The sequence below is a fragment of the Phyllostomus hastatus genome, unplaced genomic scaffold, assembly GCF_019186645.2.
Source record: "Phyllostomus hastatus isolate PE091 unplaced genomic scaffold, TTU_PhHast_1.1 phas_contig_159, whole genome shotgun sequence".
Lineage (NCBI taxonomy): Eukaryota > Metazoa > Chordata > Mammalia > Chiroptera > Phyllostomidae > Phyllostomus > Phyllostomus hastatus.
In genome coordinates, this window is record NW_025333640.1 from 41,456,580 (window position 1) to 41,484,140 (window position 27,561).

General features: G+C 51.9%; 1 protein-coding gene across 3 annotated transcripts in view; it reads right to left on the reverse strand.

Moving 5' to 3' along the window:
* The window catches only part of ANK2 (ankyrin 2), a 293,273-nt gene that overhangs the window by 195,208 nt on the left and 70,504 nt on the right, over nt 1-27,561 (reverse strand). For 2 of the 3 annotated variants that reach the window (XM_045830702.1, XM_045830701.1), the window contains exon 2: nt 16,194-16,254. The exons of the other annotated variant lie outside the window; for it this stretch is intronic. In XM_045830702.1, the coding sequence (XP_045686658.1) occupies nt 16,194-16,205 (12 nt within the window). In that variant the 5' untranslated portion in view covers nt 16,206-16,254. The remainder of the gene's footprint in view (nt 1-16,193; nt 16,255-27,561) is intronic. 3 annotated transcript variants of the gene reach the window in all.

Sequence of the window (27,561 nt, forward strand, 5' to 3'; positions counted from 1 at the left end):
AACTCTTAAATAGAAAGAGCTATCTCTGGGGTGGAAAAAAACATGTTGTAATCTGAAACAGTAAGGTAAAAGAGTAAAATAATCCACTAGGTGGCAGTAACAAGAAGGAGGAAAATCACAAAAAAACAAAGTAGAAGGAAAAGCAATTTACATAGAAATTACTTCATCTGTTTTCATATCATTTAATTCATTAAATTGTATTAGAAAAGAAAATTATGACATTTGTAAAAGCTGTCTTGTACTAGCCAGTTATAAAAATAACACACGTTCAGTATAAAAAGTTCAGGAAATGAACAAGGGCATAAATTAAATATTGGATTGGCCAAAAAGTCAGTTCGGTTTTTGTATGCTGGCTCTAGTAGTGCTTAGTTGTGTTTAATTTCATTCAAAATAATTTTGTGAGATTGTATTGTGACAGCTGTCACATCAGCATGCATTAAAAAAAATCAAAATTGGTGAATTTTTGTGCAGCCATTTTATTGTTGAAGATGAAAGAAGATAGGCAACATTTTGGCATATTATGCTTTATTATTTCAAGAAAGGTAAAAACGCAACTGAAACACAAAGAAAAGATTTCTGCAGTGTGTGGAGAAGGTGCTGTGACTGATCGAACATGTCAAAGTGGTTTAGGAAGTTCTGTGCTGGAGATTTCTTACTATTGAAGTTGATAGCAATCACATCAAGACATTGAGAATAGTCAATGATAAAAAAGGGGGAAAGCCAACATACTCAAAATACTCAAATTAAGAAAGTTATTGGTGAAAATGAAAAATGTGTCTTATTTTATGGAAAAAAATACAAACTTTTTGGCCAACCCAATAAAATGACCCACAAAATGACTTAAGGATTAAGTCTGTTGATATTTTTGGTGAAAATCCTTGTAGGCATTATGCAAAAACAGGATTATAACTTTATTTTTTCCTATTGTACCACAAATTGCTTTATCAAGAAATATATAACCCTGACTGGTGTGGCTCAGTGAGTTGGGCATTATCCTGCAAAAGTCCTGAAAAGCCACCAGTTCAATTCCCCATCACAACACATGCTTGGGTTGCAGGCCAGGTCCTCAGTAAGAATGCGTATGAGAGGCAATTGGTCGATGTTTCTTTTTTTTTAAAAGGTTTTATTTATTTATTTTTAGAGAGGGAAGTGGGGGGGAGAGAGAGAGAGAGAAACATCAATGTGTGGTTGCTGGGGGCCATGGCCTGCAACCCAGGTATGTGGCCTGACTGGGAATCGAACCTGCGACACTTTGGTTTGCAGCCCACGCTCAATCCACTGAGCTACGCCAGCCAGGGCTTGGTCGATGTTTCTCTTGCACATCAATGTTTCTCTCCCTCTCTTTCACCCTCCCTTCCCCTATCTCTAAAATAAATAGATAGATAGATAGGTAGATAAATAAACAAATAAATAAATATTTTTATAAAAAGAATGACTTGTCAAGTGAGTATGTATCTTGTGTCTCCCTAACATTTTCTTAATAGCAAAATGAAGAAATTAGGCAAAAACTGGCCTGGTGCCCAGCAAATGAAATTTACGTGGTGAAAGGCTTGTAATTGTGTTTCTCTGGCCACTAATATGATTCCAGCAAATTGAGGAAGCAAGACGGCTCCGTGCACACTGATAGACTGGAGACCATTTGTCAACCAGCTTCCTCAGATTCTGTGCAAATAACTCACATGCAAATGTAAATCTATTATAAAAACTAACATAAGAACTTAAAGCCAAGATGACAAGTGTCATTTAAACATAACCCAGGGAACACCCAAAGGAATTCTTTTCAGTGGGAAAACACTACTATTGTTTTTCATTATTAAGAGCATATTATAAAGGTTGAGACAACTCTGGGTTCTGCATCAAACGCTGTTCCTTATAATAACAGGTGCAGTTTTACAGAATGGCTTTATTTGCTTGCTGATGTGTGCGAAGTCTGGGAAGGACGTGGGTGGAGGAATGGAGACATTGGCAGCTTGAGAGGCTGCAGGACAGAGAGAGGGCAGGAGACTTCTCATGCTATGCCTTTTCTGTACTGCTTGAATTTTGAGTCATTTTAATGAGTGCATAATTTTAAAATGAATTTTAAAGTTTAAAGAATGGACTATTCCCTGGTGATTTTTTAAATTCAATCTCTATTGAATTTGACTTGGTCAATATGCCCACTAGCTTGCTATTTACAAGAAAATTTAACAAACTAGCCATGAAAATATCTCCACAAGCCTTATTTTAGTTTTAGAAAACATTTGTTTTAATTTCCACCAAACAGCTAAGTAACCTTACAATTGGAGTCAGGACACAAAATTATTAAAAAAAAACTTTCATATATGAGCTATAGAAAATTCTTCAGCAGAAGAAATAAACGTTGTAATATCTTAATTTAAAAATAAGTCAACTTCTGCCCTGACAGGTGTGGCTCAGTGGATTGGGTGTCCTCCCGCAAACGGAAAGGTGGCTGGTTCCACTCCAGGTCAGGGCACAGGCCTGGGTTGCAAGCCAGTCCCCAGTTGGGGCGCGTGCAAGAGGCAGCCAATCCATGTTTCTCTCCCTCTCTTTCTCCCTCCTTTCCCCTCTCCCTAAAAATAAATAAAATGTGAAAAAAACATATAAATAAGTCAACTTTAACAATTAGTTCATTTAATAAATATTTCCTGAGTTCCTATCACGTGGCAGGCACTGTTCTAGGTTTGGGGGCTACAGCGGGGAACAGGACAGAAAATCGACCAAGTCAGGCTCGGAGAAATGTCCAGCAGAGGAGGGGTTAACGTGACGTCTCCGCGTTCTTTGTTCTCGGTCCTTCTCAGCCTTTCCACCCTCCTGGCCTCTCCTTTTCCTTTCTTCGCGCGGCCATCTAGGAAACCTCCACCAGGGGGCGCTGTCTCCCTGGCCAAAATAACAAGCAAAGGCCCGTTTCCGTGGGAACGTATTCTTTTGCTTGCCTTTGGTTTTGCTTTTAACTCCCCTTTTCCGTGACCAAAACACAGCTTAAAATTTGCCCTTTTGAAGAAAACAAAAACTATACAAATAGCTGAGACACGGGGAGAGGCTGAGTTTGCCGGACGCCCCTTGTAACCTGGAGAGACTGCGGGTCCCGTGGTCCCCGTGCGCGCGGGGTGGGGGCCTGAGAGGAGGCGGTGGGGGACGGAAAGGGGCAGAAGAGCACGCAGGGAGAAGGGGCGGTGGGACGGGGTGTCGGATGGGGCGCAGAGACGGGTCCACAGGCACTGCCCTGGCTCACCTGTCGCCCATCTGCAGGTGAGCAGAGACGCCCATCCGTGCGCCTGAGGTTTCTCCGTAGAGAAACAAGTCACTTACCCTCGTGGGAGCTCAATACATTAATGCCGCCCCTCCACAGACACGGGTTATCAGGAGAAAATCAAAGTTTGATACACATGCACACGGGCAATGCACACAGACATGACACACGCACGAAAACTGCCCACGGACAGAGGGGGACGCTGGGTGAGTGAGGTATTTCGGACAGAGGAGAAGTGGGTGGCAACAGGGAACCGGATTTCAGGAGTGACAGCGGAAGGGCCCCCAGGGACGCAGGGCGCACCCCTCGGGCAGGCCGGGCCCCGCTTTCCTGCTGGCCGCGCTGGGGCTGCGGCCTCCGTCCTGGGCTCTCCCTCCTGACGCGCGTGTCCGCCTCCGAACCTCGTGGGCAGGAGAGGACGCAGGGCCAAGCGTTCTTTCTGGGTCTCCCGTTTCTCAATGAACAGCGTAAAACCCTTATCCGCCAAAGCAGCGTCAGGGCGCGGGACTGTGCTCCCCTCACCTCACTCACCCAGGGGGTCCTGCCGGATCGAGGTCTGCGAGGTGCTGCTTCGGACAACCGAGCTCTGTGGCTCTAACAGGATATGGTGAGAGAAAATACATGACTTCTGGAAATAAGAAGTCGTAGTTAACATTTTTAAATCAGTGCTTACTGTGCATCACACATTGTTCCAAGGGCTTTAAACGATTAATTCATTTATTATTTTAATTTGGCACCGACACTAATCTTCACAGCGAGGCAGACACTGTCTTCATCCTCATCTACGCACAGACAGGTAACCCCCCCCGCCCCTCCCCACGCCAGGCCCACAGCAGTGGGAGGCAGAGCGGCCTGCCCTCCCGAACCCCGCCCACACCCGAGCTGCCCAGGGCCGCCGGTGACACGGGACACCGCGCACGCGAGGGCCACGGAACAGCGGTTCCTTCCGGCGCAGGCCAGGGATGGGTACAACGCTCCGCAGAGGAAACCAGGCTAGTCGGGCCTCACGACGCCCGAGCTGCAGCGGGAACAACTGTGGTCCTGCACATGGCGTCCACGTGCGCGTGGGTCCTGGGGGCCTCGTGGCTGCCCCGCGCAGAGCCTGCCGCCTGAGAGCCGCGGCCGCCGGCGGAAGGACCTCGCGGTGTCCTTGTGTTCTCCACCACAAGCTCCGAGGACACAGAACGTCTTGTTTTCCTGCTTAAAACACGTCCTGGTCCTACCAGCTCCGGAGACGGAAGGCCCTTCCTGTCCACACTCATCGCTTCAAAAGCTCGTTTCAAAAAACAGCGACTGTTGAGGTCGGAAGTCCGATGCGGCATTTCTCTATTGTCCTTAACTATTTAAAAATGCAATTATAATCGTTATTTTTAAAATCAGTAAACATCTGTTGCCACGGATGACTCTACGCTTTGCCAAATTCTTTTCTAGCATTTCCAAAAATGGACATAGCAATTTATTTTTTTATTCTTTAATCAAAATGAACTAACAAGAGGATTAGAAAATCAGGAAATGCTTATGAACTTTGCAGGGTAATGATTATTTTCACCACTGTCACTTGCAGTAACATTTGGAATCAGTAAGCTTTAAAAAATGTCCTTTCTAATTATAAAAGATGATAAAGATTCACTGTGAGAAGAAAATTGTAATTAAAGGGAAAAAAAGTATCCAGATAAAAGCACATTGACATGTATTTCTTACGTATAGGGATAATGTGGTAGAGAGTATACTGGATACACCTTTATCCTAAACTTTTAAATTAACAAGTAGACATGCGTCATGTCATTAAAATTTCTTTTTAAAAACTACTTTTAAATGGCTGCATAATGTTCCACTTCATGGATGTACCAAACTTACTGAACAATTTCCTTAACGTTAACTACCTCGATTGTTCTCCACTAGGGGCCACTGTAATGACAGCGAGCCAGCGTCCAGAGCTGCCCCCCGGCCACGGGGGGTTGCACGACGCTCACCGTCCGAGGGGAAGGGCCAGCTGTGGGCCAGCGACTCACATTTTCTGGAGAAGTCTGAAGAAACCTGAAAAGCTCTTAGTTTTAAAACGTCAGTGTGCCCTCACCTTTTTAATTAACTTCAGAATCAGTGTTGCGCATCTTCCTTTCGGTGTCTACACCAAGCCTCACGGAAATATCTTGGGGTCATTAAAACAGAGGTGTGACTAAACTATCCCACAACTGGAAGAATCATTGTTTTTAAATCAGTGCTGAATTTCACAGATCACTTCTTCTTGGTTTGAATCAAATTCCGAGAATCTGGGCGTTTCATTCTATTGCTTTCCAAATCCTCCTTCCCGCTCAGCTCCAATATCTAAGCTCAGCAGCAGTCAGAGTGACCGATGTTTTTACAACTTTACTCATGAGATTGCTTGGTGTTCATGTTTTTGGTTCCCATTGTGTTCAAATTTTTAGCACTTGGCCCTTTGGGGTCCTGAAAATGAACATTCTAATTTTAGAGCAGTCACAAACTTTTTTGCCTCATACCTAATTCTCATCGGAAAGGCAGTTTTTTTCCTTTCAGAAATATCTAGTTCATGTTATTTCCCCCAACTTTATGCATTAGTTGAGCTTGCTTTAGTTGGGATTCTATTAGCTAGACGCTCATTTAAAACAAAATAGCAACAATTAGCTGAACAATGAGCCGCGTTCCCAAAGGAATTCCACACTACAGAATCTAACATTTCAGTTGGTGCAACTGTTTACCTATTTTATCTGAAAAGGCAGAGAAGCAACATTAGAGACATTTCAGATGACTTCTCGATGTCATTCCTTACAGCAGGGGAGTCAACCTCATTTTCACCAGAGGCCACATCAGCCTCGTGGTGGCCTTCAAAGGGCCGTGTGTAATTTTAGGACTGTACAAATGTAACTACTCCTTAACTAGGGGCAAGGAGCTCAGAGCTGCTGCCGGGTAGAAACAAGGTGCCAGGCCGGATAAAACAAGGCGGAGGGCGGGACTCGGCCCGGGGGCCTTGTGTTTGCCTCCTGTGCCCTACAGCGTTTATTTAACATGCTGGAATACAAATGAGGTTCACTTCTCTGGTATATAGTTAGTATTATGTGTTAGTTGGCATTGGCTTCAATGCTAGTGGGGTTTTTTTTTAGATTTTACTTATTTATTTTTAGAGAGGGGAAAGGAAGGAGAAAAAAGGGAGAGAAACATCAATGTGTGGTTGTCTCTTGAGCGCCCCCTATTGGAGACCCAGGCATGTGCCCTGACTGAGAATGGACTCTGCCACCCTTTGGTTCGCAGGCCAGCCTCAATCTTCTGAGCCACACCAGCCAGGGCACAACACTAGTGTTATTAAATGACAAGATACAACAACGCAAAAATAGCAGAATGCGACCACTGGAGTATATTGATTAATGAAACTACACCTCCATTTTGGAAGCACATATCTTACGACTTTTAAATCTGGCCTAACAATAAATTCAAGTATTACTTTCTTTGTAGTTAGCAAGACCATCTTAGCATTGTGCAATAATATTTTTCTACCCTTTAAATACTAGAAAAAAGGACGACCACCTAAAATAGGAACTCGGCTCCCGCTGCCACTGGGTCTGGGCTTCCCCAGGCCAGTGGCAGTGACACGGGTCTCAGAAGGTCGTTTGCCATTATAGCTGTTTTTCTGGCTTTGGCCAAAAGAAAGCGAAAGGCAACATTGATATTGAACTGTCTGAATTGACTGATGCATTAGGTCAGCACCAAACTGCAAGACTTTCTTCCTGAAATCCCAGTAAGCTCTTCATGAAATCTTCGCTCAGAAGGAGTCCCTCACGTCCCCCCTGAGCCTGTCACACCGGGCTGAGCAGCCTTGGTGCTATCGCCAGTGTCCCCAAGCACAACCACATTACTCAGTGTGCACTTCAGTGCTGTGGGAGAGAGAGCAATTATCTTTCTATTGGGTGGGCCAGTGAGTTTGCTCTTTTTCTCTGAATAATGGCGCTAGTAGTGCTTACTTGTCTTTAACTTTGTTAGAAACAACTGTCATATCAGTGTGCATTTTTTAAAAAAGTCTCAAAATTGGTGAATTTTTGTGTAGCCATTTTAATATTGAAGATGGGAGAAAATAAGCAACCGGTTTCCCAACACGGGGCCTCCTGGATCCCTTGGAATGTCCAGGGCTGCAGCAGTGACGGCTCCGGGCTGGTCGCCTGCGAGACCAGGCCGCGTTCAGACCCCTGGGACTCCCAGCCCCTCCCTTGTTCTCCAGAGAACGGGGCGCGGCCGGAGATGGAGTTAGTGATGGACCTGCCGGGTCTGCTGGTTTGCAGTTACTAGGAAAAATAATGTCTTAAATTGTATCACTAAGCAGGGTGCCTTATGTATAATATTTTTTAAATAATCAAGCAAATGATGCTAGTCATTAAATAGTCTCCTATTTCCAGGAAGTTTCTCTCACCTGTGTTAGAGAGGATGGACTTTTTATCAATTAAACAGCCTTTTATCAAGTTGTTTTCACTTACTGATGACATAAAGCGACGAACGGAACTATAAGTCCCCGCACGTGAGCATGGGGTGAGGTGGCCTGTCACCACGCTGGGTGGCACTTGGCGGTGTGCCCTGAGTAGCGATAGTTTGTTGTGCTCCAGCGAAAAGGCACAAGTGGATTAAAATGGTGCACTTACCTTTCAAGTAACCATCACTAAGTAATTAAGCAAGAATATCCCCTTGACAACTGAGGAGCCTTGATCAAAATTTTCAGTCCCCTCGATCTTGCTCAACAAAGCCAAGATTTTCGAACGTCACTCCTTGTTCTCCAAACGGAAAACGGAATCCTCAGCTCGGACCACAAATGCGTCGGCCGTCACGGCCGCCCAGGCGCCTTCGTGTCGCAGCCACACCCCGGACACCGAAGCTGCAAGTCTGGGCAGGCGGCTCTGTCACCTGTCGCCCCGTAAATATCCGAGAGCACTTTTCAGCTCTGCCAGGTGCTCCCCACGATCGGGAATTAATTCCAGTCAACGTTGTCACGTTTTATCCCTGCCACAACCTACCCAGCCTTCATGACAGAAGTCCCCTCCATAACCTCAAGCATTCTTCGTGCAAAGATCGTGGGCTTCCTCCCCCTGCTCCCAGCCCGGGGCTCCCCAGCCCCCGGCACCCAGCCCTCAGCTCACCCACATCAGCCCTTCTCCAGCCGGATCTAGCCGCTTCCCATCAGTCAGAGCTGGGCCACAAAGTGACACCTGTCTGCTCCAGGGTCTGCTGCTCATGGAGGAACAACCTGACCTGGGGCTCTGAGCAGCTCTGGACTCCCAGAGTCCGAGGACAGTGCTGACAGTGCTGGGAGCAGGGAGGGAGGTGGGGGCCCCGACGGCTCCTCCTGATCCCGATGGCCAGGAAGTCCTCTACATGCCCACAGCGCCTTAGGACCCTCAGCGGACGCCACCAGCAGCCAAAGTCATCAACTCCCCTCATCCTGGCCTCGGGCCTATGTAAGAGCCTCTGGTCACTATTTGGGTCTGCTCATACAACTGAACACCAAAACACAAACAACCCAATAAAAAATGGGCCAAGGACCTGAACAGACAATTCTCCAAAAAGGACACACTGATGGCCAACAGATGTATGAAAAGACGTTCAACCTCACTAATTATTAAAGTAAGGCAAATTAAAACCACAATGAGATACGACTTCACGCCTGTTGGAATGGTCATCGTCAATAAATCCACAAACAACAAGTGCTGGCGAGGATGTGGAGGAAGGGAACCACTGTGCGCTGCTGGTGGGAGTGCAGACTGGTGCAGCCCCCGTGGAAAACAGTATGGAAATACCTCAACAAATTAAAAATGGAACTGCCTTCTGACCCACCAACTCCACTTCTGGGTATTTACCCAGAGAAATCTAAAACACTAATTTGAAAAGATACATGCACCCCCGTGTTCGCTGAAGTGTTGTTTACAGTCGCCAAGATACGGACTCGGCCCAAGTGCCCATCAGCACACAGGTGGATTAAAAGGCGGTGGTGCATTTACACAACAAAATTGTACTCGACCGTAAAAAATGAGGTCCTGCCATTTGCAACAACACAGATGGACCTGGAGGGTGCTGTGTGAAGTGAAGGAAGTCCAACAGAGAAAGAAAAAACCATATGCTCTCACTTTCCTGTGGAATCTAAAGAGCAAAATAAATGAACAAACAAAATTGAAACAGACTCATAGACACAGAGGGCAGACTGGTGGTTGCCAGAGGGAAGAGGGATGTTGAGGCTCTTGAAAAAGGTGAAGGGATTAAGAAGCGCAAACTTGTCACAGGAGAGTCACAGGCTGTAAAGCACAGCACAGGGAGCTCAGTCGATCTTATTGTAATAACTGCGTGCGGTGCCAGGTGGGTCCTGGACTCACTGGGGGACCACGTGGTAAGTTACATGAATGTCTAATCACGATGTTGTGCCCCTGAACCTAATGCAGCATTGTGAAGTGTACCGGAAAAGTGGATGTTCTCTTTTAATTTGTGTATTTTAAGCCACTGAATGTTTTGTAATGCCCCAACTATAACTGAAAATTTTTATAAAAATGTGAAAATCAAAGATTTACATTTTAAAATAAGTCAGTTCTCTACTGTTTTGTATGATTTAAATTTTGATTGAAGACTTAAAATTATGTACTTCTGAATTTAAAACACTTGGTCGAATTATGTGAAATTGCTATAATAATTTGTTCTAAGAGACCGCACCATCACCGGTTCCCACACATCCCTACAAACAAATACAACATACAGACTGCGCCAGGCAATACTGGCCCACACAGAACGTTTCCTATATGCCAACATTTTCCAGAAAATATTCTCTGGCGACAACCTGATGTGCACTCCCGTGAAGCTCGTTTTTCCGCGATGTCCGACAGGGTTTGTCTCAAACGGACAACCCTTAGAAAACTGGTGTCATTAATCAATTTCAAGACAGTGAAACTATGGGAAGTAGTAGCAAGGAAAACAAAAAGTGCTGACACAGCTTTTTTTCTTTACTTAAAAGGCAAATAGCAAATTATAAACGAGGCTTCAGATTATAAACCACATGGCTTGGGCTTCTGTTAATTTTGATCAATTATTTGGGGAGTACAAACAGGTATTAAAGACTTTTCTGAAAAATGCTAAATACAGGTTTTTCTTTCAACATTTTTCAAACGTTGCTTCTAGCATCTCCTAGCAGTTGTCTTCCAAATACGGTAAAGACGACAGGAGGCGATTCCTTGGGAATTCGTGTTTGCCTAACTGAGCAGGAATATGCACATTTGCAGCTGGGCCAGGTTCAGCCCGTTTTCCTGGAGAATTCCCAGTGCACTGGATTTCTGCCAGAAAAACTAGGCTGGGTTGTTGGAAGTTCCTCGTCATCCTTCTGCAAAGCTCCGCTCTCCCTGCGGTGGCCTGGACACCCTCTGCAGACGCTAGGCTGAGCCGTGCGAGGAAACCCACCTCTGTTCCCTGTGAGCTGCTCGCTGAGTGCGTGGGACCCTCCTGCCATAGCCACTGCAGAGCCCCCAGGCCCTTGGTGCTGGGGAAAGCTTTTCCGTGCCGGCTCTTCCTACAAGATTTGCAGCTTACGGCTTCTGAAGAGCTGAGAACACTTCCAATGCTGTAAGCATTTTACCATGTTTTCTCTGCACACTGCGCAGCCCCGGCTGAGGAGGGCATACCACCAGGGGCGGGTGGGCACCGGGGGGGCCCGGCTCTGCTGGGAGGGGCGGTGTTTCCTGCTTCAGCCTCCTGACCAGGGTGCCCTCCCGCAGTCTCCACTGCTTCGCTTCCAAGCATGTGGCTCGGACACGGGACCCAGGTCATTCCCACACGTGTGTGGGACTTGGCCGAGAAGAACATGCTCACTGAAGAACGTGGTTGGTGACGATCATTAACACAAATTCTAGTGTTGTGCCTGGTTAATTTTGTCCCCGGCACAGTAACGAGTAACGAATCGCTAGCGTTAGAAGGAATTCATTCAAATGAAGCGGAGGAACGTGGGGGAGGGAGGCATGGGTTCTTTGGAAGAAGTAAGTAACCAGCTCATGGGGTCTGTTCACTCTGTCGCATGTGGGTCCTTGCCCACGGCCTCGGCAGAAGGTTCAGGAATACCCTCGGAGGAGCGACCACGGCCCCCACATTCTGTTCTTTTCTTGCAGAAAAATTAGTAGCACTGTGGCTTACTGAGAGTTCATTTTCTCCTTTTCTACAGCGAGGGAAGAAAAGGGCTTTCATGCCAATTGGAAGCAGTGGCTTAAAACAAAACAGGAAATAAGACGGAACAAAAGAAGATTGTGCTCTGCACTCACAAGAACTGTATGTAAAACACAAGCATAGTTTTATACGGACAATACATCTATTAAACTTAGCCAAGACAGGGGCTGGAAAGCTCCGATTTGGATTTGACGGTTGGCAACACAAACAGATTAAGATGAACAAATCTAATTCTAGCATTTTCTATCATTACTCCCAATTATAGATGTTCTTCAGGAAAATGTATTCCAGAAAACACAGAGCTTGAGGGTTTGAGTTATGTGTATGTAATCAAATTAGGTTGTGATTATTGGTCAGAATAAGGGGTCAAAATTCTGTCACTGTAGGAATATCCCAAACATTACATTTGATTTATACAGAGAGATAAGAAATTGGCACACGGAAGTATGAAAATTCTTGACATCACATCCAAACGAAAAGGCACGTGTCATCACCGACCATGTCAGTGCAGGGTATTCTGGCTGCTGACATCCGAAAGGTCTGGTCTCTGCTCTTTTCTCCGGGGGCTGCACACAGACGAGCCTCGAAGCAGCTTTCAGACACTCAAGACCGCGAGTGGATCTCCAGCTGGCACGAGGTCCGAGCTAACCCTTTGGATTCCTCGGCAGGCCTCCTGCGTAACCACAGCAACGCTTCCCGTCCCAGGAGAGGGACAGCTCCGTGTGCCGTCCAGGCTGTGCACCTGAGCGCCGGACCTCTGGACCAAGCCCGGAATTGGGCTCCTCCCCCGTCCCAGGAAGCGAATCCGAGGGTGAAAGGACCAAGGTCTCCCATCAGTGGGACCCCACGGCATCCTCGGGTGGCCAGCGCCCACCCCACCCCCAACCTCCAGGTGAGAAGTCCTCCAGTCACCAGAGGGGGGCGATGTGGAGCAGACGGGAGGCTGCGGGCTGCAGGCCACTTCCTTCTCCGTGAGCAGAGGCGGGGGCTTCTCGGTGGCCTCTCTGGCGGCGGGGGGAGGGGGACGACACCCTCCCTCTTCTCCAGACTCCTGAGTTCTGAACGTTGCCAGTGGGCTGTTGGGTCTGCCAGCCCTGGGCCGCCCTGGCCCTAAAATGAAATGATCTGTGTCCAGACTTCGGCTCCACCGAGTTTGCTGGGAATTGACTGTGCGAGTCGGACGAGCTGCCTAACCTCTCGGAGCCTCCGTCTCATCAGATGCGGAAGCAAGACGTAATACCGGCGTCGTCTCCTCCGAGTAGCCCAAGCTCACGGTCGGAGTTGCCGGGGTGCACACGTTCAACACTGACCCCTGCTGGTTGGACTTCGTCAGTCTCTCAGCAAGTTCCACGGCCTCCCGCCAGTCTTCCCGGGAGGGGGGGCGGGGGTCCCTGTGTCGCCCTTAGCCACGCCCTGTTTCGGGCAGGTCTGTTATTTTCTCGAAGACATTCGACTCCATGTCTATGGATCCCACAAGCCCCGAGCAAAGTGGCACCCAAAGGAAGAGCCACGTCTTGCTGACCTTGCTATCCTCCCACAGCTGCTGGAGATCAAGTCCTCCTGCTGTCCCTCCTCCGAGGACAAGGGCAAGGGCCCCCCTCATGGGCGTGGGCTCCTGACCAGCAGAATTAACTGCACGGTGCGCCTGGCTCCTCAGGCCCCAGGTACCCAACGCGCTGAGCAAGGGTGTGTGTGGAGCTTCTTGGGCCAAAACCATTGTCTATTATCACCGAAATCAGCGACATAATTAGCAACACTTTGGGTCAAAGTAGACACTACCTGCCTATTTTATTACAGAGAAAATACGGCCTTCAAAAACAGTGAGTGTGTCTTCAGAACTCTGTACTCGGTGAAACTCAGTGCAGCTGTGATCACTAGAACTGCGACGGACCCACGATGTCCTGTGGGCCCAACGGTGGCGTCTCCGGGGACCCACCTGGATGTGGGGTGAGCAGGTGGGCGCCAGCCCTGCCCCCTCATGCCCGGGAACCAGACAAGTCTCTTTTCATCTTTGTGGATGCCACATTTTATTTTTCAAAGTGGTTTTGCAGCTACAAACATTTGAAAATTCCTGAACAGAAGCCCTCTTCGGTCTTATAAAGGACTCTCTGGCCTCAAGTAAACACTCTCAAAAATCACAATGGGAAAGAGAAATGCAGAGTTTCCAGTTAAATGGGCATCGTAACCTTCCCACGGCTCAGAGCCGACACGCTGAGGCAGTCGCCCTCGGGCCTGTTCATCCCACCCAGTGGAGCCTGGCAGCCCGAAGGGCGCGCCAAGCTCTCGGCGCCTGGGCATGGACGGCACGCCATCTGGGTCGCGGAAAACAGGACAGCGGTTTGGAATTAGCAAGCAATCTCTTCCTCAAGGCCAAGCAGGGTTATTAAACTCTGCCATCAAAATACTGCCGTTAGGGGACACGCCCCCAGACTGAGGACCCGACAGCGGCCAGTGTCTGTCTTACCCTTTCCATCAAAGCAGAGTCTGTGGTTTCTGACCTTAGAAAGTAACATCTGGCCCTGGCTAGTGTGGCCCAGTGGACTGAGTGCCAGCCTGAGAACCAAAGAGTCGCAGGTTCGATTCCCAGTCAGGGCACATGCCTGGGTTTCGGGCCAAGTCCCCAGTGGGGGGCACATGAGAGGCAACCACGCATTGATGTTTCTCTCCCTGTCTTTCTCCCTCCCTTCCCCTCTCTCTAAAAATAAATAAATAGAATCTTTTAATAAAAAGAAGTAACATCCGTACACATAGTTCACTTATAAACACACAGGACGTACGTTCCTTCAAACCAAGGGGAAAGCCCGCAGGTAGGTGAAGGTCCTCAGACATGGCTCTGGTTTAACCCCAGGGAAGGAGCTCATTGTTCGCCGGCTTTAAACAAGCCCTTCCACCAGCTACGGCTTGTTGTGAGCTTCACGGTCGGCTGAGGGGTGTGAGCAGATTGGGAGCTTGGACCTCTGGCCACAGGCAGGGGGTCTGGGGACAGTACCCATCCGCTGCCACAGAGACCAGCTTGGCTTACCAGCACCAAGAAAACTGTCCCTGCCCCTGCCCCCGACATGCTCTCACACTTGTCCCCTCGCCTCACACACCACCTGGCCACGTGCTCTGCGCCTGCTTACCTCCCGTCACTGCCTTAGTGTGGCTGAGGGGCGTGTCCTCCACCAGCCCCCCCACCCTCCTCCTGGCTGCCCCCACCCCCCAGCCCTGGGCCCTCAGCCCCTCCTCCTTCTGCGCTGTACCCATCGTCCTCTAAATGTGTCCCCGACTCTGTCGACCCAACGGCCATGGCCAGCTACCACATTCTCTGCACTCTCCCTCACAGCCTAGGTTTTCAAAGAACACCTTCATCCTTCACGGCTGACTCCAGCTCCTCGCCTCCCATTTTTTCCTCAACCCCGCTCCCCGCCAACTCCCGTTCGCCCCTTCTTCCCCGGACGCCGTCCTCTGCTCCCGGCCACAGTGTCATCCGCACGCAAGCAGCCTCTTGCCCTCTCCCGTCTCAGCCACAGACGTCTCGTCCAAGAAGCTCCTAGCCTCATCTCTCCACTGGCCCCCGGCGTGTGCGCCGGGCCTGCCGCTGGTGCCCCAGGAGGCGCGTCCTGCTCTAACGTGTTCATGAAACAGGACACGACCACTGGGGTGTCCCACAGTCGGCACTAACGAGAGGAACCAATTCTCACGCAGCACTCAGAGGCACAGCCTCAACGCGGAGGAAACCCACGCTAACTGAATGACCGCCATCAGAAGAGGATCAACTTTTGGTGTCAAATGATTTCACCAACTTTTTTTCAAACTTCTCTTCAAATTAAGCCTCCTCACTGGCACCTGCCCTGAGCTTTAGAAGGTCCTCAGGGGAGTTTCTAAGCAGCATCAGAAGTTCTTTTACGTCGTGATTGCAGCAGAAGTGGAGCTGACTTCTCCTCTTCCCACATCCGCGTAGGGCTCCCCGGGTTCAGCAGCGACACAGGGCGAGCTGCAGCTCAGGCCCCGTCTGTCCCAGTGTGGCCGCCAAGGTCAGCGGCGCCACACAGCTCACCTCACGGTTCTCGCCGCAACTGTGTCCGCGGCACCACACACAATGGTCTTACAGTGCGTTAAAGACTTGTTCCAGGAAAGAAAGATTCTTCTAGACACAATTCATGGCTTTAAAAAAATCAGATTTCTACAAATCCTATGCGTGATCAGTATCTGGTCTAAGAGTCTTTATGGTCTATTATTTCCTTAAACAGAAATATTATTTCCTTCCTTCCCTCCCCTTCCTTAAACATGTTTTTTAAATATCTATCAATAGAACCAGGATACTTCTGCATACTTCTGATACAATCTAGCTGATTATCCAGAATCAAACTGCCTGGTTGACAAGCTCACGGGAGTCGATTTCATGGGTGATTCAGAGACGATGTGTTGTCACGGAAAAGCCCCAGGACGAAACAGACGACCAAGCCCAAACACTGGCAGCCCACAGTGTCTGCCGCCCCGGCCCTCCCCCACCGCCCTCCTCCCACCGGCGAGCACGCCGACCAGATGATCGGTTTATCTTTCCATTCCCAAATAATGCTGACGGTAATTTGCCAGGCTACAGGAAAAGTTCCACTATATATTACATTTCTCACAGTTATTTCTAAAGCTACAATGTCTTTAAATATGTTTACACACCAAAAAACTCTTTTTACCAAAATGGTGCTTATTTACATTCCAACCTCTGTGCCTTTTCGCGGGACTCCTAGCACAGTGGCGGCAGAAGCGCAAGTACCTTTTGCAACATGGTTGTCGTCTGAAACGCCAGCTCTTCATGTCCCTGCTCAGTCACTTACCTAGAAGGAGAGAAACGACAGGTGAGTTTGAAGTCCTTTCAGCTTATCAACAGCGACCGTTTTCCCATTTCTACTGAAAACAGGTGTTCAGTGGGTACCGATTAATCACGTAAAATTGTCACTATTGTAAATGCCAAAGAGTAAAACAAAAAATACTTAAATATCTTAAGAGCTCAGAAACGTAGGCAAATACAGGAGGTGGAAAGGTAGAAGAACCATGTGTATAGGAGGAATAGACTTAAGAAACCGTGAAAACGTCCGTCTGATTGTGAGGACCCTCAGGCAGCGTCGGCAGAGCGAGGCGGCCACGGTCGCGGCACCCGGACCAGGTGCCGAGTCACGCCGAGTGTGTTTCTGTCGCTTCGGGTTTACGCCAACGACAGCGGCCGGCACGCTCGGGCCGACCCTTCAGCCATGCTCCAGCGGAAAGGCTGTGCGATCTCGGATCTGTGTTAAGACTTTCATTGCTGAAACCTGACAGAGTCAGCAAAAGAATTTTGGGAAGAACAGAAACCACTCCATCCTGCTATCTGGCCTCACGCTGGTTCTTTATCCTGGTCTTTCCCCTTTCAGTCTGCAGATGTGGATGTGTACTCACTTAAAGAGGCAAATAGAACCCTCGCATCAATATTTAAACTCAGCAAACATAGCACTACAAATACAAAACAGTGTATCTCGCTTTTACTTGTTCTGTAATTATTCCCCATTTCCTGCCCAGTGTTCACGCCATTTTCATGTCTGCAAACCTGCATACTGAGCTGTTTCATAACTTGCTTAGCCTTCCCTCTCTAATGCTGCTCAGGTCACTGCCAAATTTCTGCAAATGCTAGTTCAAGTCCATGTTCTCCACACACATCCCTCTACCCTCTTCTCAGCACCCCTCGTCTTCAGCCCTACTATGTGCTGATCTACGTGGGTGCCTCTGTGCGTGGTATATACATCCTTCCTCGCCGCCCTTTTTCCCAGATCACACTTCAGTCATGCCTGCGACGCTCCCACCTGGAGCTCTGTACCAGTTCTCTGAGTCCAACTCATCCAAGCCCAACCAGACGCACGAGGGCTGTGTCAGTCTATCAACGGATTCGACGGACGGTGGCATCCCAACAGCTGTTCGCCCTGTCCCCCAGCCCTGACCCAAACCCTCCTTTTCCTCCCCCAGAAAACCACTGTTTTCTCGTGCAGTCCGTGCACACCACTTGCGAAGCCTAAGACGATTCAGCGCCTCTGACTGCAGAACCTCGCTTCTCACCACGACTCCCTTGGACACACACCAACACCATCGGCCCCTGCACTCCCGGCCCGTGTCTGTCCCCTTTAGCGAGCCCCAGGCTCTCCGCGTCCCTGGCGTTTCCCGCTCCCGGGATAATTTCGATGCGGTGACTGTCAGCATCATGAAGGGCAAGTCCCGTGCCCTGGCTCTGTGAGTTCCGGAGCCAGGGTCTGTCTGTCCCAAAGTGTCCCTTCCCAGCGTGTCCTGCTGCCTCCTTCAGAGGATTGGGGTTCTTTCCTTTTTACTCGATAGCAGATCAGACAACTTTTTCTGGCCAAAGTCTTGTTACGTTCCATCAAGTTTCACTAAAATGCTCATCATACTCTATCACAATGTATCCCATTTTCATGAGATGTGGCTTGGCCTATGGTATCATTAAGCCAAACATTAATAATGTTTCCATTTTATTTTTCTGTTGCTCTTCAAGGCAGATTAGAACTTCACCATCACTAACACACATTCAAACCACGCACGGTCGTGGTCGTGAAAACCTGAAGGACTCGAAGCTGACAGCTCCAGGTGCTCCCGTGGCGGGAGTCCCCACACCGGTGTCCTGGACCAGTGACAAGGGAGTCGCTAACGTGCTTTTGTGAAAACCACAGGATCTCGAGCCTCGTTCTGGTGTAATCTGTAAGACTGGACCTTTTTACACCCTCTGCAAGCTGACCCTCCTGCATGTGAGAGTCTGAGAGAAGACAGGAATCGTTGGGCCCCCCGCCCTGGCCCTTCCAGCGAGAACTTCGGGGTGGGAGACCCTGAGTGTTTCGGGAAGCCTGCCCACGCGAAGCAGCACCCCCACCCTCTCCACACACGCGGGCTCTCCCTCGGGGACTGTTCCGGAGCCCCTGGGGAGCCCGGGCGCCGCTACTGTGTCTCCCGGGAGGCACCCCGAACTTCACAACGGTCCCTGGTATGCACGGTGGTCGGCACCCACTGTTTCTCTTCCCGCCCTCCAAACTCCCTCGGAACGGTGCGTCCGCAGAGCCAGGCTGGTCTCAGCACGAGGCGTCCCGTCTGTGCCGAGCAGCCCCCTCGGGGTCCCCCGCCACTCAGGGAGCGCGACGGCAGCACTCCGCCGAGGCGCCCTGGAGAAGGCCGGTGAAACTGGGAGCAGAAGGTGGCCTCTGGGCGTCAACAGGACGAACCTCCACAGAACCCTGGCCGACCGAAGCCGCAGGCTAACGCCACGGAGCGTCGAGGTGGCCACGGAGCGTCGAGGTGGCCCCGCCGCGTCCCAGCGCACGCAGCATCGCAGCCACAGCGCAGCAGCGCAGGGCGGATGGGCAGCCGGTGCAGCATGTGCTGGCAGTGAGCAGGGTGTCTGTCCCCACGTGCCTCCTCCCTTTAATCTTAGTCCCCATTTCCGGAGCCGGCGGGGACACACGGACCAGCCCCCGAGGCCCGGCTCTGGCACCCAGCTCGCCAACAGCACCCACGTCCCCTCGGATGCTGACGTCAGGCCCGGGGCCTGCACCCGCTCTGGCCCCCAGGAAACGGGGACGGTCCACGTGCCCCGGGGCCTGCGAGCCCCCTGCTAGCGACAGTGTCCTGTCCTCCGTCCGCGGTGTGACGTGCCCTGTCTTGTCCCCTGCTGACCCCCCACTGGACAAGACTCTGCGGCCCCAGACAGAGAGCTGAGCTTCCAGGCCGGCAGAGCGACACCACTGAGGACCGTCTGCAGCCGGCAAAATGCGAACGGACAGCACCGCTGCGGGCAGCTCTCCTCCCTCCACAGGAGAGCCCACGCGGAGACGACCAAGTCTCCCTCCCCAGTCAGTGGCGTTCTGCCCCCTGACTGCAGCAACTGCTTCAACACGGCCACGGGAACAGCTGCTGCCCCCCATTCCAGCCACGTGTTTCCACTCACACCTTGTCACTGTCGGCCCCAACGGACCACCAAACCCCTCACCTGAACAACGGGAGAGTGTGGCTGTGTGGGACCCGCCTTCGGTGTCCTCCCCTCCGCCCCGGACGCGTCGCCCACAGAGAGAGCTCGGACCCCTTGCAGCGGCGCCCAAGCCGGGAGCACCCTGCTCCGGGGAGGAGGAGGTGCCCCCAGCCTCGCCTGACTCCCCGCAGGTGGGGCCCATGTGCTCCTCAGCCCTCTTTCCTCCCCCCCTCCCTGTCCTGGGGAGGATGGCTCTGCTTCCCCTGCAGGGCATGGGGCGACCTTCAGAACCCTGACTGCCCACACAGAGCGAGGGCTCGCAGGCCGAGAGAGGGAAGAGTCCGTGTTCGTGCTTGAAGAGTGGCCAGGTGGGGAGCTGGCACTGCCCCAGACAGAGCTCGTCGCGCCCCCCACCCCTGCCCTGCGGCTCCCACGGCACAGCCCCCGGCCCCTGCCCTGCAGCACTCACGGCACAGCCCCCGGGCCCTGCCCTGCGGCACCCACAGCAAAGCAGCAGCGGCTCTGACTGCAACGGCAGCTCCCTCCCCTGCGGCGGCTGGCAGCAGCTGCGCTCCGGGAACAGGGCTGAGACGCTGCACTAAGTCAGGGCTTCGCTCCGAGGCCGCCGGCCCGCGGACCTTCCAACCGTCTCGAGTGAGTTCCTTCCTCCGGGGAGTTTGGGCACAGCCCCTGGGACGGGGGCAGCAGGGTGACGGACTCCTCCAGTGCGAGGTTTGCTGGCACGTGAGAGGGCGACTCCCAAACAACACGGGGTGAAGCAGAGGCCACGGCTCCCCAGGGCGCACCCCCGAGGGCCTGGGGCCTCCGCTGGGTGCTGACTGCAGTCCGGCAGTTCTCTCACCCGTCCCGAAGTCACTGCCGACACAGGACACTCTTCCAGCTGCTGTCGTTCACGCTTTGATTTCAGGATTCGTAGATGCTTAGGAAGACAGACCTGGCTTTCGTCTTGCCGGTGTGTTGCTGTCATTGGCATTTTTAAACCCAGGGGTCTCACATGACTCTCCACAGTGGGGACACATTTTGGGGGAGTGTTAGGCAGATTCTCAACATGACCGGACTATATAAGCCAGCTGCTTTCGAATTAAAAATAGTGCCTTGGGGTCTTGCGGGGGTCACATCACTTATCTGAAATTCAGGGCCTGCCCAGCCCGCTGGCTCTGGGGTCCTGCAAGCGTCGTGGGAAACCCGTGGCCTCAGCACAGCGTTTGACAAACCCTTAATTCCCCGAAGGACGGACAGTGACCGCTTCCTGCCACCCTGGGAAGGGATCGAGGGCGTCCTCCACCCGAGGGTCCACAAACGCTCGAGCAGAATCCCGGCCCTCAGGCGTGCACGAGAACTCCCTCTGCACACCCTGCTCCGAGGGAGCGTCTGCCCTTCTGCCCTGAGGAGAGGTTTCCCCCCACTTGGGGCTGCGAGGGGACGGCTTCGCGGGGAGAACCGCGTCCCCGGGCACAGACTGATGTCATGGCTGAGGCCTCCGGCCACCGCTTCCCCAAGCTCTTCCCGAGACCAACGAGACAGGACAGCAGCCATCCTCAGTGGGTCCGCGCTGGTCCCGGTGAAGGGGCCCATTAGGGGGACACGTGCGAGGGGGGGGACGGGGCACCTGGGTTGCGCGGCGGTCACGGCGGCACGCCGGCGCTTCCTGTCCCGGCACCTCCCTGGGGTGGCTCCGAAGCTCCCGCACGAGACGTGTCCAACCAGCGTCCGGTTCTCTTCCACGGTGTCATTCCGTGGTTAACCCCGCCAGGCGCTTAGTGAGTGGCTGAAACTCTGCCGCCTGGGCACTTCCTCACGAACTCTGAGGGCAAGGGCAACATTCCCCATCGGCCCCGGGGTTCTGCGCTCAAGCTGGGCCGGCACCGCCGGCGCGACACAGAGAAGCCGCAGCCGCACACAACGCGGGTGCACAGCTGCCTCTCGCCCCGGCTCCCAGGAGCGACTCCTGCTCCCGGCCCCACTGGACGGCGGGTCAGGTCCCCGGGGAAAGCCCCGGGGACAGGAGCTCGGCCCTCGGCGTGGGGCAGGACACTCAGCCCTCGACCCCGGTGCTGCCGTGGAGGACGCGGCCTCGGGGGAGCACGGCCGCAGGGAGGCAGCTGCGCCACGGAGCCAGCAGGACCCTCACCACCCACTCCTGCCTCGGACAGACGGCCCTGGGAGTGACGGACGGTGCCGGCTGACTTGTGTGCCCGCCGGCAGGCCACACACCCTGGACAGCCGGGCTCCAGTCACTGCCATCGCCCCAGCCTGGGCGGTGGCCACGATCCTTCGTTCTAGCACCTGGGGTCCCATCTAAGGTTCGCCCAAGGGCAGAGCAGCAGGCAGGACGGAGCCCCCTCTCCCAGGGGCCAAGGACAGGGTGGCTGGCCACAGGTGCTGCGTTGGCCCCCCCTTGGACCGTGTCCAGGGAGGAAGAGGAGGTGAGGAGGAATGGACTGGGTCTGAGGGTCCTGCTAACCTCTAACTCTCATCTGCTCGACATTCTCGGGGCCTGTTTAGGTGCCGATTTCCTCTTCCAAACGTCTCTCCTGGAGCACAGCTTCGAGGCACAGTAATGAGCCAAGACGGTGAGGGGTGATGTGGTTTCACTTTACGAGCTACAGAAGAAATAAACTTACAACAGCACTTCCCGAAGAAAACATCTCCACCCCACAGACCTCGGCAACCCCCAGCCCTTGCGGGAGGAGGGCTCCTCCCGCCCGCTCACAGCAGGGGCGGGGCCTGCGCTTCCTGGACCCTGAATAAATCAGGACCCGGAGGTGCGGGCGAATGCAAGAAGTGGCCCATGAGTGGGTCCCGGACGGCCCTGGGGCAGACGGGAAAGGCTTGCCAGCCTGTTCGTGCACCTCACGACGTCTTCGTTAGAAAAGTCAGACTGCTGAAGCAGCCAGCGCCCTGGAGACGCTCGTGGTGAGGGTGGCCGTTCCGGGAGAGGGCCCGGGGGTCACTCAGGTGCTGACGCTGGACGGGCTGACGGACAGGAGCCCCTGAGCCCAAGCATCCGTTCAAACTTCAGACATTTCACAGTGACAAAGGAAAAGGCCTGTTTGTGATATTTAAAAAACGAACACACAAAAACCCAAAATAGCTCATGCGATGACATCACCCAGGCAGCCCCCGGAGGACCCGGTGGGTGATCTTCCCAAACAGCTGGGATGTGAGACGCGGACCACCCACGCGGCCCTTCCCAAGGACAAACGGAGACGTCAGCCTATCGGGTCGCAGCACGCTTCACTAATAAACAAAGTCCTGTGGTGTACTTTCGCTTCTCGTAGTAATTCTGTAGAGTAGAAATAATTGGTCGTTTTTTAAAGAAAAAAATCAGAAACCCAGCAAAAGTAAAGGGGGGAAAACAAAAAGAAGGATGTAAGTCACATAACACGAGAGCAGACAAGTCTATGGCGGGACACTCACGTCCGGGTGAGCTGTGTGTCCCCTGCGGGCTGCGGCTCGGCACCGCAGGGCTGGCGGCTCCGCGCCCGGAGCGGTCGGGGGGCCCGAACGGTGGAAACAGCCGGCAGCATCCACGCTAGAAACACCCCCTGCCCCCCCAGCCCCAGGGACGAGGGGGCACTGTGGCCCCTAAAGAGATGGCTCCTGGCCGGCAGAGTGTCCCGGTAGATTCAAGGTCTGTCTCTGTGGTCACGCGGGTCAAGAGAAGCAGAGCCCCTGGAGTTCCAGGGCTGTCGGTGAAAGAGTCTCATCGAATAAGCTGAAAACACTGGGGACGTTTTTGTCTTAAGGAAACCTTCATACACGGAGCTTTTAGGAGAAGAGAAACGTGTCGATTACCGTGGAGCTACAACTGCAGTTCACAGTTTCGTAACGCCCTTGACGTGGCTAGTCGATAACCTGGCATCAGTCACGGGACCCACGGGTGCGGGGTTTACGCCCTGGTCCGCTCTCCTGCCGGGTGCCCCAGGCCCGGGTGCCGGGTCAGCACCCCCAGCGGCCCTCGTCTTTGTTCGTCGCCTGGACACCACGGTGTTGGCACCGCAACAGCTGACAGCTGCTTTCCCTCTCTGAAAGGCTCTGCCGTGCAACGTGGACAGCACATTTGTCCAGCGGTCAGCCACGGATTAACAAGCATCAGACCAAGCCAAGGCCGTGCTGGTGGGATGGAGAGAACTGGGGGAAGAAGGCTGGATTTAGCTCTCTGAGAATTCTCGTGGGTGTCTCTGGGGGTGCGGGCGGGTGAGGATGGGCGGTTAGAAAGGAGAGAGGACTCCCTTTCTGTGGAGTCAAAAGAAAATAAAATAGCAAACTTAAAATAATTTAGAGTTGTTCACATTGCTAAAACTCTCAAAAAACATGTTTTGATATTGAACATCTTAGTTATATTGTAAAGTACGAATCTTTATTTTCAGAATGCAAAAAAACCCTTCCTTATATTTTTTGTTTCAAAAAGGCTGCGTTACAGAAAACAAGTTGTGATTCTGTGAACCCCTCTGACCACCTGGGACTTGGTTTTCACCGTCTCTCATGATGAGATGACACCGGAGCCCACGCCAACTCTGGAACACGATGGCGTCAGACAGTCCATTAACCACTTCCACCATCTGATGTACAACCACACAGTTCTCCACCAACTCCTGCTTTACCTTGTGAGTGGTTATCAAAGGGAGCATAAAACACTGCTGGTAGAACGTGTATAAAAAAGCAATAACCTGGCTGGCATAGCTCAGTGGATTGAGTGCGGGCTGCGAACCAAAGCATCGCAGGTTCGATTCCCAGTCAGGGCACATGCCTGGGTTGCAGGCCACGGCCCCCAGCAACCGCACAATTGATGTTTCTCTCTCTCTCTCTCTCTTTCTCCCTCCCTTCCCTCTCTAGAAATGAATAAATAAATAAAATCTTAAAAAAAAGATTGTCTCATGGAAAAAAAGCAATAAAATCTACAGCTAAAACCATCTTGAAAAAGCTAACAAGGAAAAGACTCATTTTAATTTTTGTTAAAAAAGAGATTTCAGTTAAAAGGCATTATATCATTGAATACAACTATAATTTCTGAGAAAAATTATTCAGAAAAAGAAAGCTTTTCTTGACACACTCAAATGGTTTAAAATTAGTTATCACGAAATGGTAACATGTGTATCATATTTATCCAAGTTTGGCTAAATACCAGTCAACGTCAGACATAAAATTTCCTGGGCATTTGCTATATGCCAAGAATTGTTGAAAATATTGGGACTACAAACTAATCCCACCCTCAAGGAGCTTACACGCTGGGGAGGATAAACAAGTCCGTTTGCACTGAATGTTCTGAAATAAGCACCACCAGCGACCTCTCTCCCACTGATGCAAAGGGAGGGAGACCGACGCTGCTACCCAGGACACCGAGGAAGACTGCCCACTGGTGCATACATGTTCATGTTCACGAGTAAACACCAAATTCCAGAGATATTTTTAAAATCACAGGAAGGACGTAGCACACACACGTCCTTTACTCACACGTTGAAAAAAACTATCGAGAGCTTACAGTGGGAGCTGGCGGGGTAAAGGCGAGGAGCCACAATCCCTGACCTCCACCGGGGAAGGAGAGTAAAACTGGAGGCGACTATGATGTAATCGGGTATCGCAGGAGAGACCCGAACCAGGGAGAAGTCAAAGAGAAATAAATTATTGCAGGTTGGCACAATAGGATCTTGAGGGATGTAGTACCTATAACCAAAAAAACGCCAAAAAAAAACCACCCACAGGAAAAGACTCGTCAGGGTCGGGCACCACCTGCGCCGCCGCGGGTCTTCTTTGCACGACCAGCCCCTGTTCAGGCCACGGTGATGCCCTGCAGGAGGCCTGGGTCGCGCCGCCCTCCTGGCGAGTGTGCTGAGCTTCTCTGGGAAGGCAGTTTGCAGTGAAACTGCTCACAGGTCCCCTGGGTCCCTCAGGGCCGGGACTGCGTTCTCCGTTAGGGGCAGGTCTGTCTGCTCTGAACTTTGTGCTTGTCCCTCTGTCCACCCACTTGCTGGAAGGTGGCTGGCCTCCAGAGGCGTCCAGCACAGTGTCTGCAGTTAGCTGGACCGGAACATGGGCATCTCCCAGTGCACACAGCCCTGCATCATGTTCACGCCCCGCCTCTGGAATCTCGTCTTACATGGGAGCAGGTCCGCCTCTGGGCAGCGGTGCCCTTTGAGTCCCAGAGACGACCTCCAGGACTGGCCGCTTCCCCAGACCCCGCCCAGGAGCCCCGGCTGCCCCGGAGCTGCCGCCAGAGCTCACACCCAGCCTCTGCCCTGCGAGACGGGCTCCCCTGGGCTCCCCTGGGCTCCCCTGGGCTCCCCGTCGTGTGCTGCCCTTCCCCGCAGATGCCCGAAAATAGTGTCTCAAGGAAACAATGAATCTCTTCGCCCAGAAAGGAACAGAGGAGCATCGGCATCGATGGTAGTTTCTGCTACTGGTGTTCGTGTCTCATTACGAGGAGACTCGAGCCTGACGATGGAAGGGGAGGAGGTCGGTGGGGAACAGTGAGCTCACAGGGAAGAGACGGATATTGAGACCGAAGGCCAAACGAAAACGGCTTAAAACTTGATGAAGTGATAAGGTTGGCATTTTGATGGCAAAGACGCCAATCTAAGAAATATTTAGTCACCGGGGGGATGATCGCCAAGGAGCGAAGGGGTTGTGACCGGAAGATTCCAGCTCACAGACCTGAAATAATAAAGGGCTCGTCCACACCGTCACGTGACAGAAGCTGAAGGCACTTAAAATAATTTGGCCTGTGAAGCTGATTTGGGGTTAAAAATAGAACAGAAGATGGGCCGAGCGAGAACAAGGGTGGCCAGAAATACGCACGCCAGTGCGCACAAGTGTTCCTGTGATCCTGAGGCTCCCTGCTTGGAAGGACGGCCGGGAGAGAGGCCGCCTGGGCGCAGTGTCTCCAGGCAGCGAGCACCCCTCCCCGCCCCCCCGAGAGCCAAGCCCAGCGGCACGCGTTGCCGCCAAGGGGAACGACAGGTGAGGTTTACACCTTCAAATGGTTGAAAAGCTTATTTCACGACACGTGAAAATTACAGGAAATTCAAACCTCAGTGCCCACAAATGAAGTCGTGTTGGAACGTAACCACGCTGCTTGTTTGCTCTCACCTCTGGGTGCTTCCGTGCAGGAGCAGAGCTGAGCCGTCGCCACGCGACGGGACCCACCACGCCAGGAACGTTCCCTCCCGGCCCTTCGCAGAGAAGCTGCCGGCCCTCGGACTGAAACACCAACCGCTGGTCACCCCATCCCCCAGGGGCCAGCGCCCAACTCCTGATCACCCCATCACCCAGGGGCCAGCACCCAACTCCTGATCACCCCATCACCCAGGGGCCAGCACCCAACTCCTGATCACCCCATCACCCAGGGGCCAGCACCCAACTCCTGATCACCCCATCACCCAGGGGCCAGCACCCAACTCCTGATCACCCCATCACCCAGGGGCCAGCACCCAACTCCTGGTCACCCCATCACCCAGGGGCCAGAGCCCAACTCCTGATCACTCCATTGCCCAGGGGCCAGCACGTTTAACAATTTAAATCAAAATTGGCCAGAGTGTGTCCTTTCTGTGATAAGAATCTACAGAGAAAGTTAAAGGCTATGAATTTATAGTGTTGTCTATCACTTTTTTGGAAAAGCTTTTATCAGAATTTCAGGTTTTTCTGTAATTGCCAAAAGTATTGATCAGTCTAAGTTACATTTTCATAGTCACTCAGGAATTTATGAAATGGGACCAAATTTTACTCAACTTTTACTGAATGATTTTTTAAAATCTCTATTGAAAAACGCTCAGAGCTAAAGATCATCCTCCTCATCAATCCTTGTCTGGACCTTGTCTGGAAAAAGTTGGAAGGGAGAATCATTTAAAAAGATGTGTAAAGAACTTAAATATTTTGTTTTAGCCCGACTAAAAGCACACCTACCACAGTCTTGTTCAGTAGGACCCAGGCCCCTTGTCTGACCATGGATCTGGCACATGGGGTCCCCAGTCCTCTTCTTGGCTTTTCAGAGTCAGCTTCCTTAAGGGGGGGTGGGAGGGGGCAAATGGCAACCAAGTGTGAGGCCATCTGAATGCGGATCCTTCAGAATTTAGAATTTCCCCCCAGTCTTTCACAGTCGCCCGGCCCACCCTGACTCTGTCTTATCGAG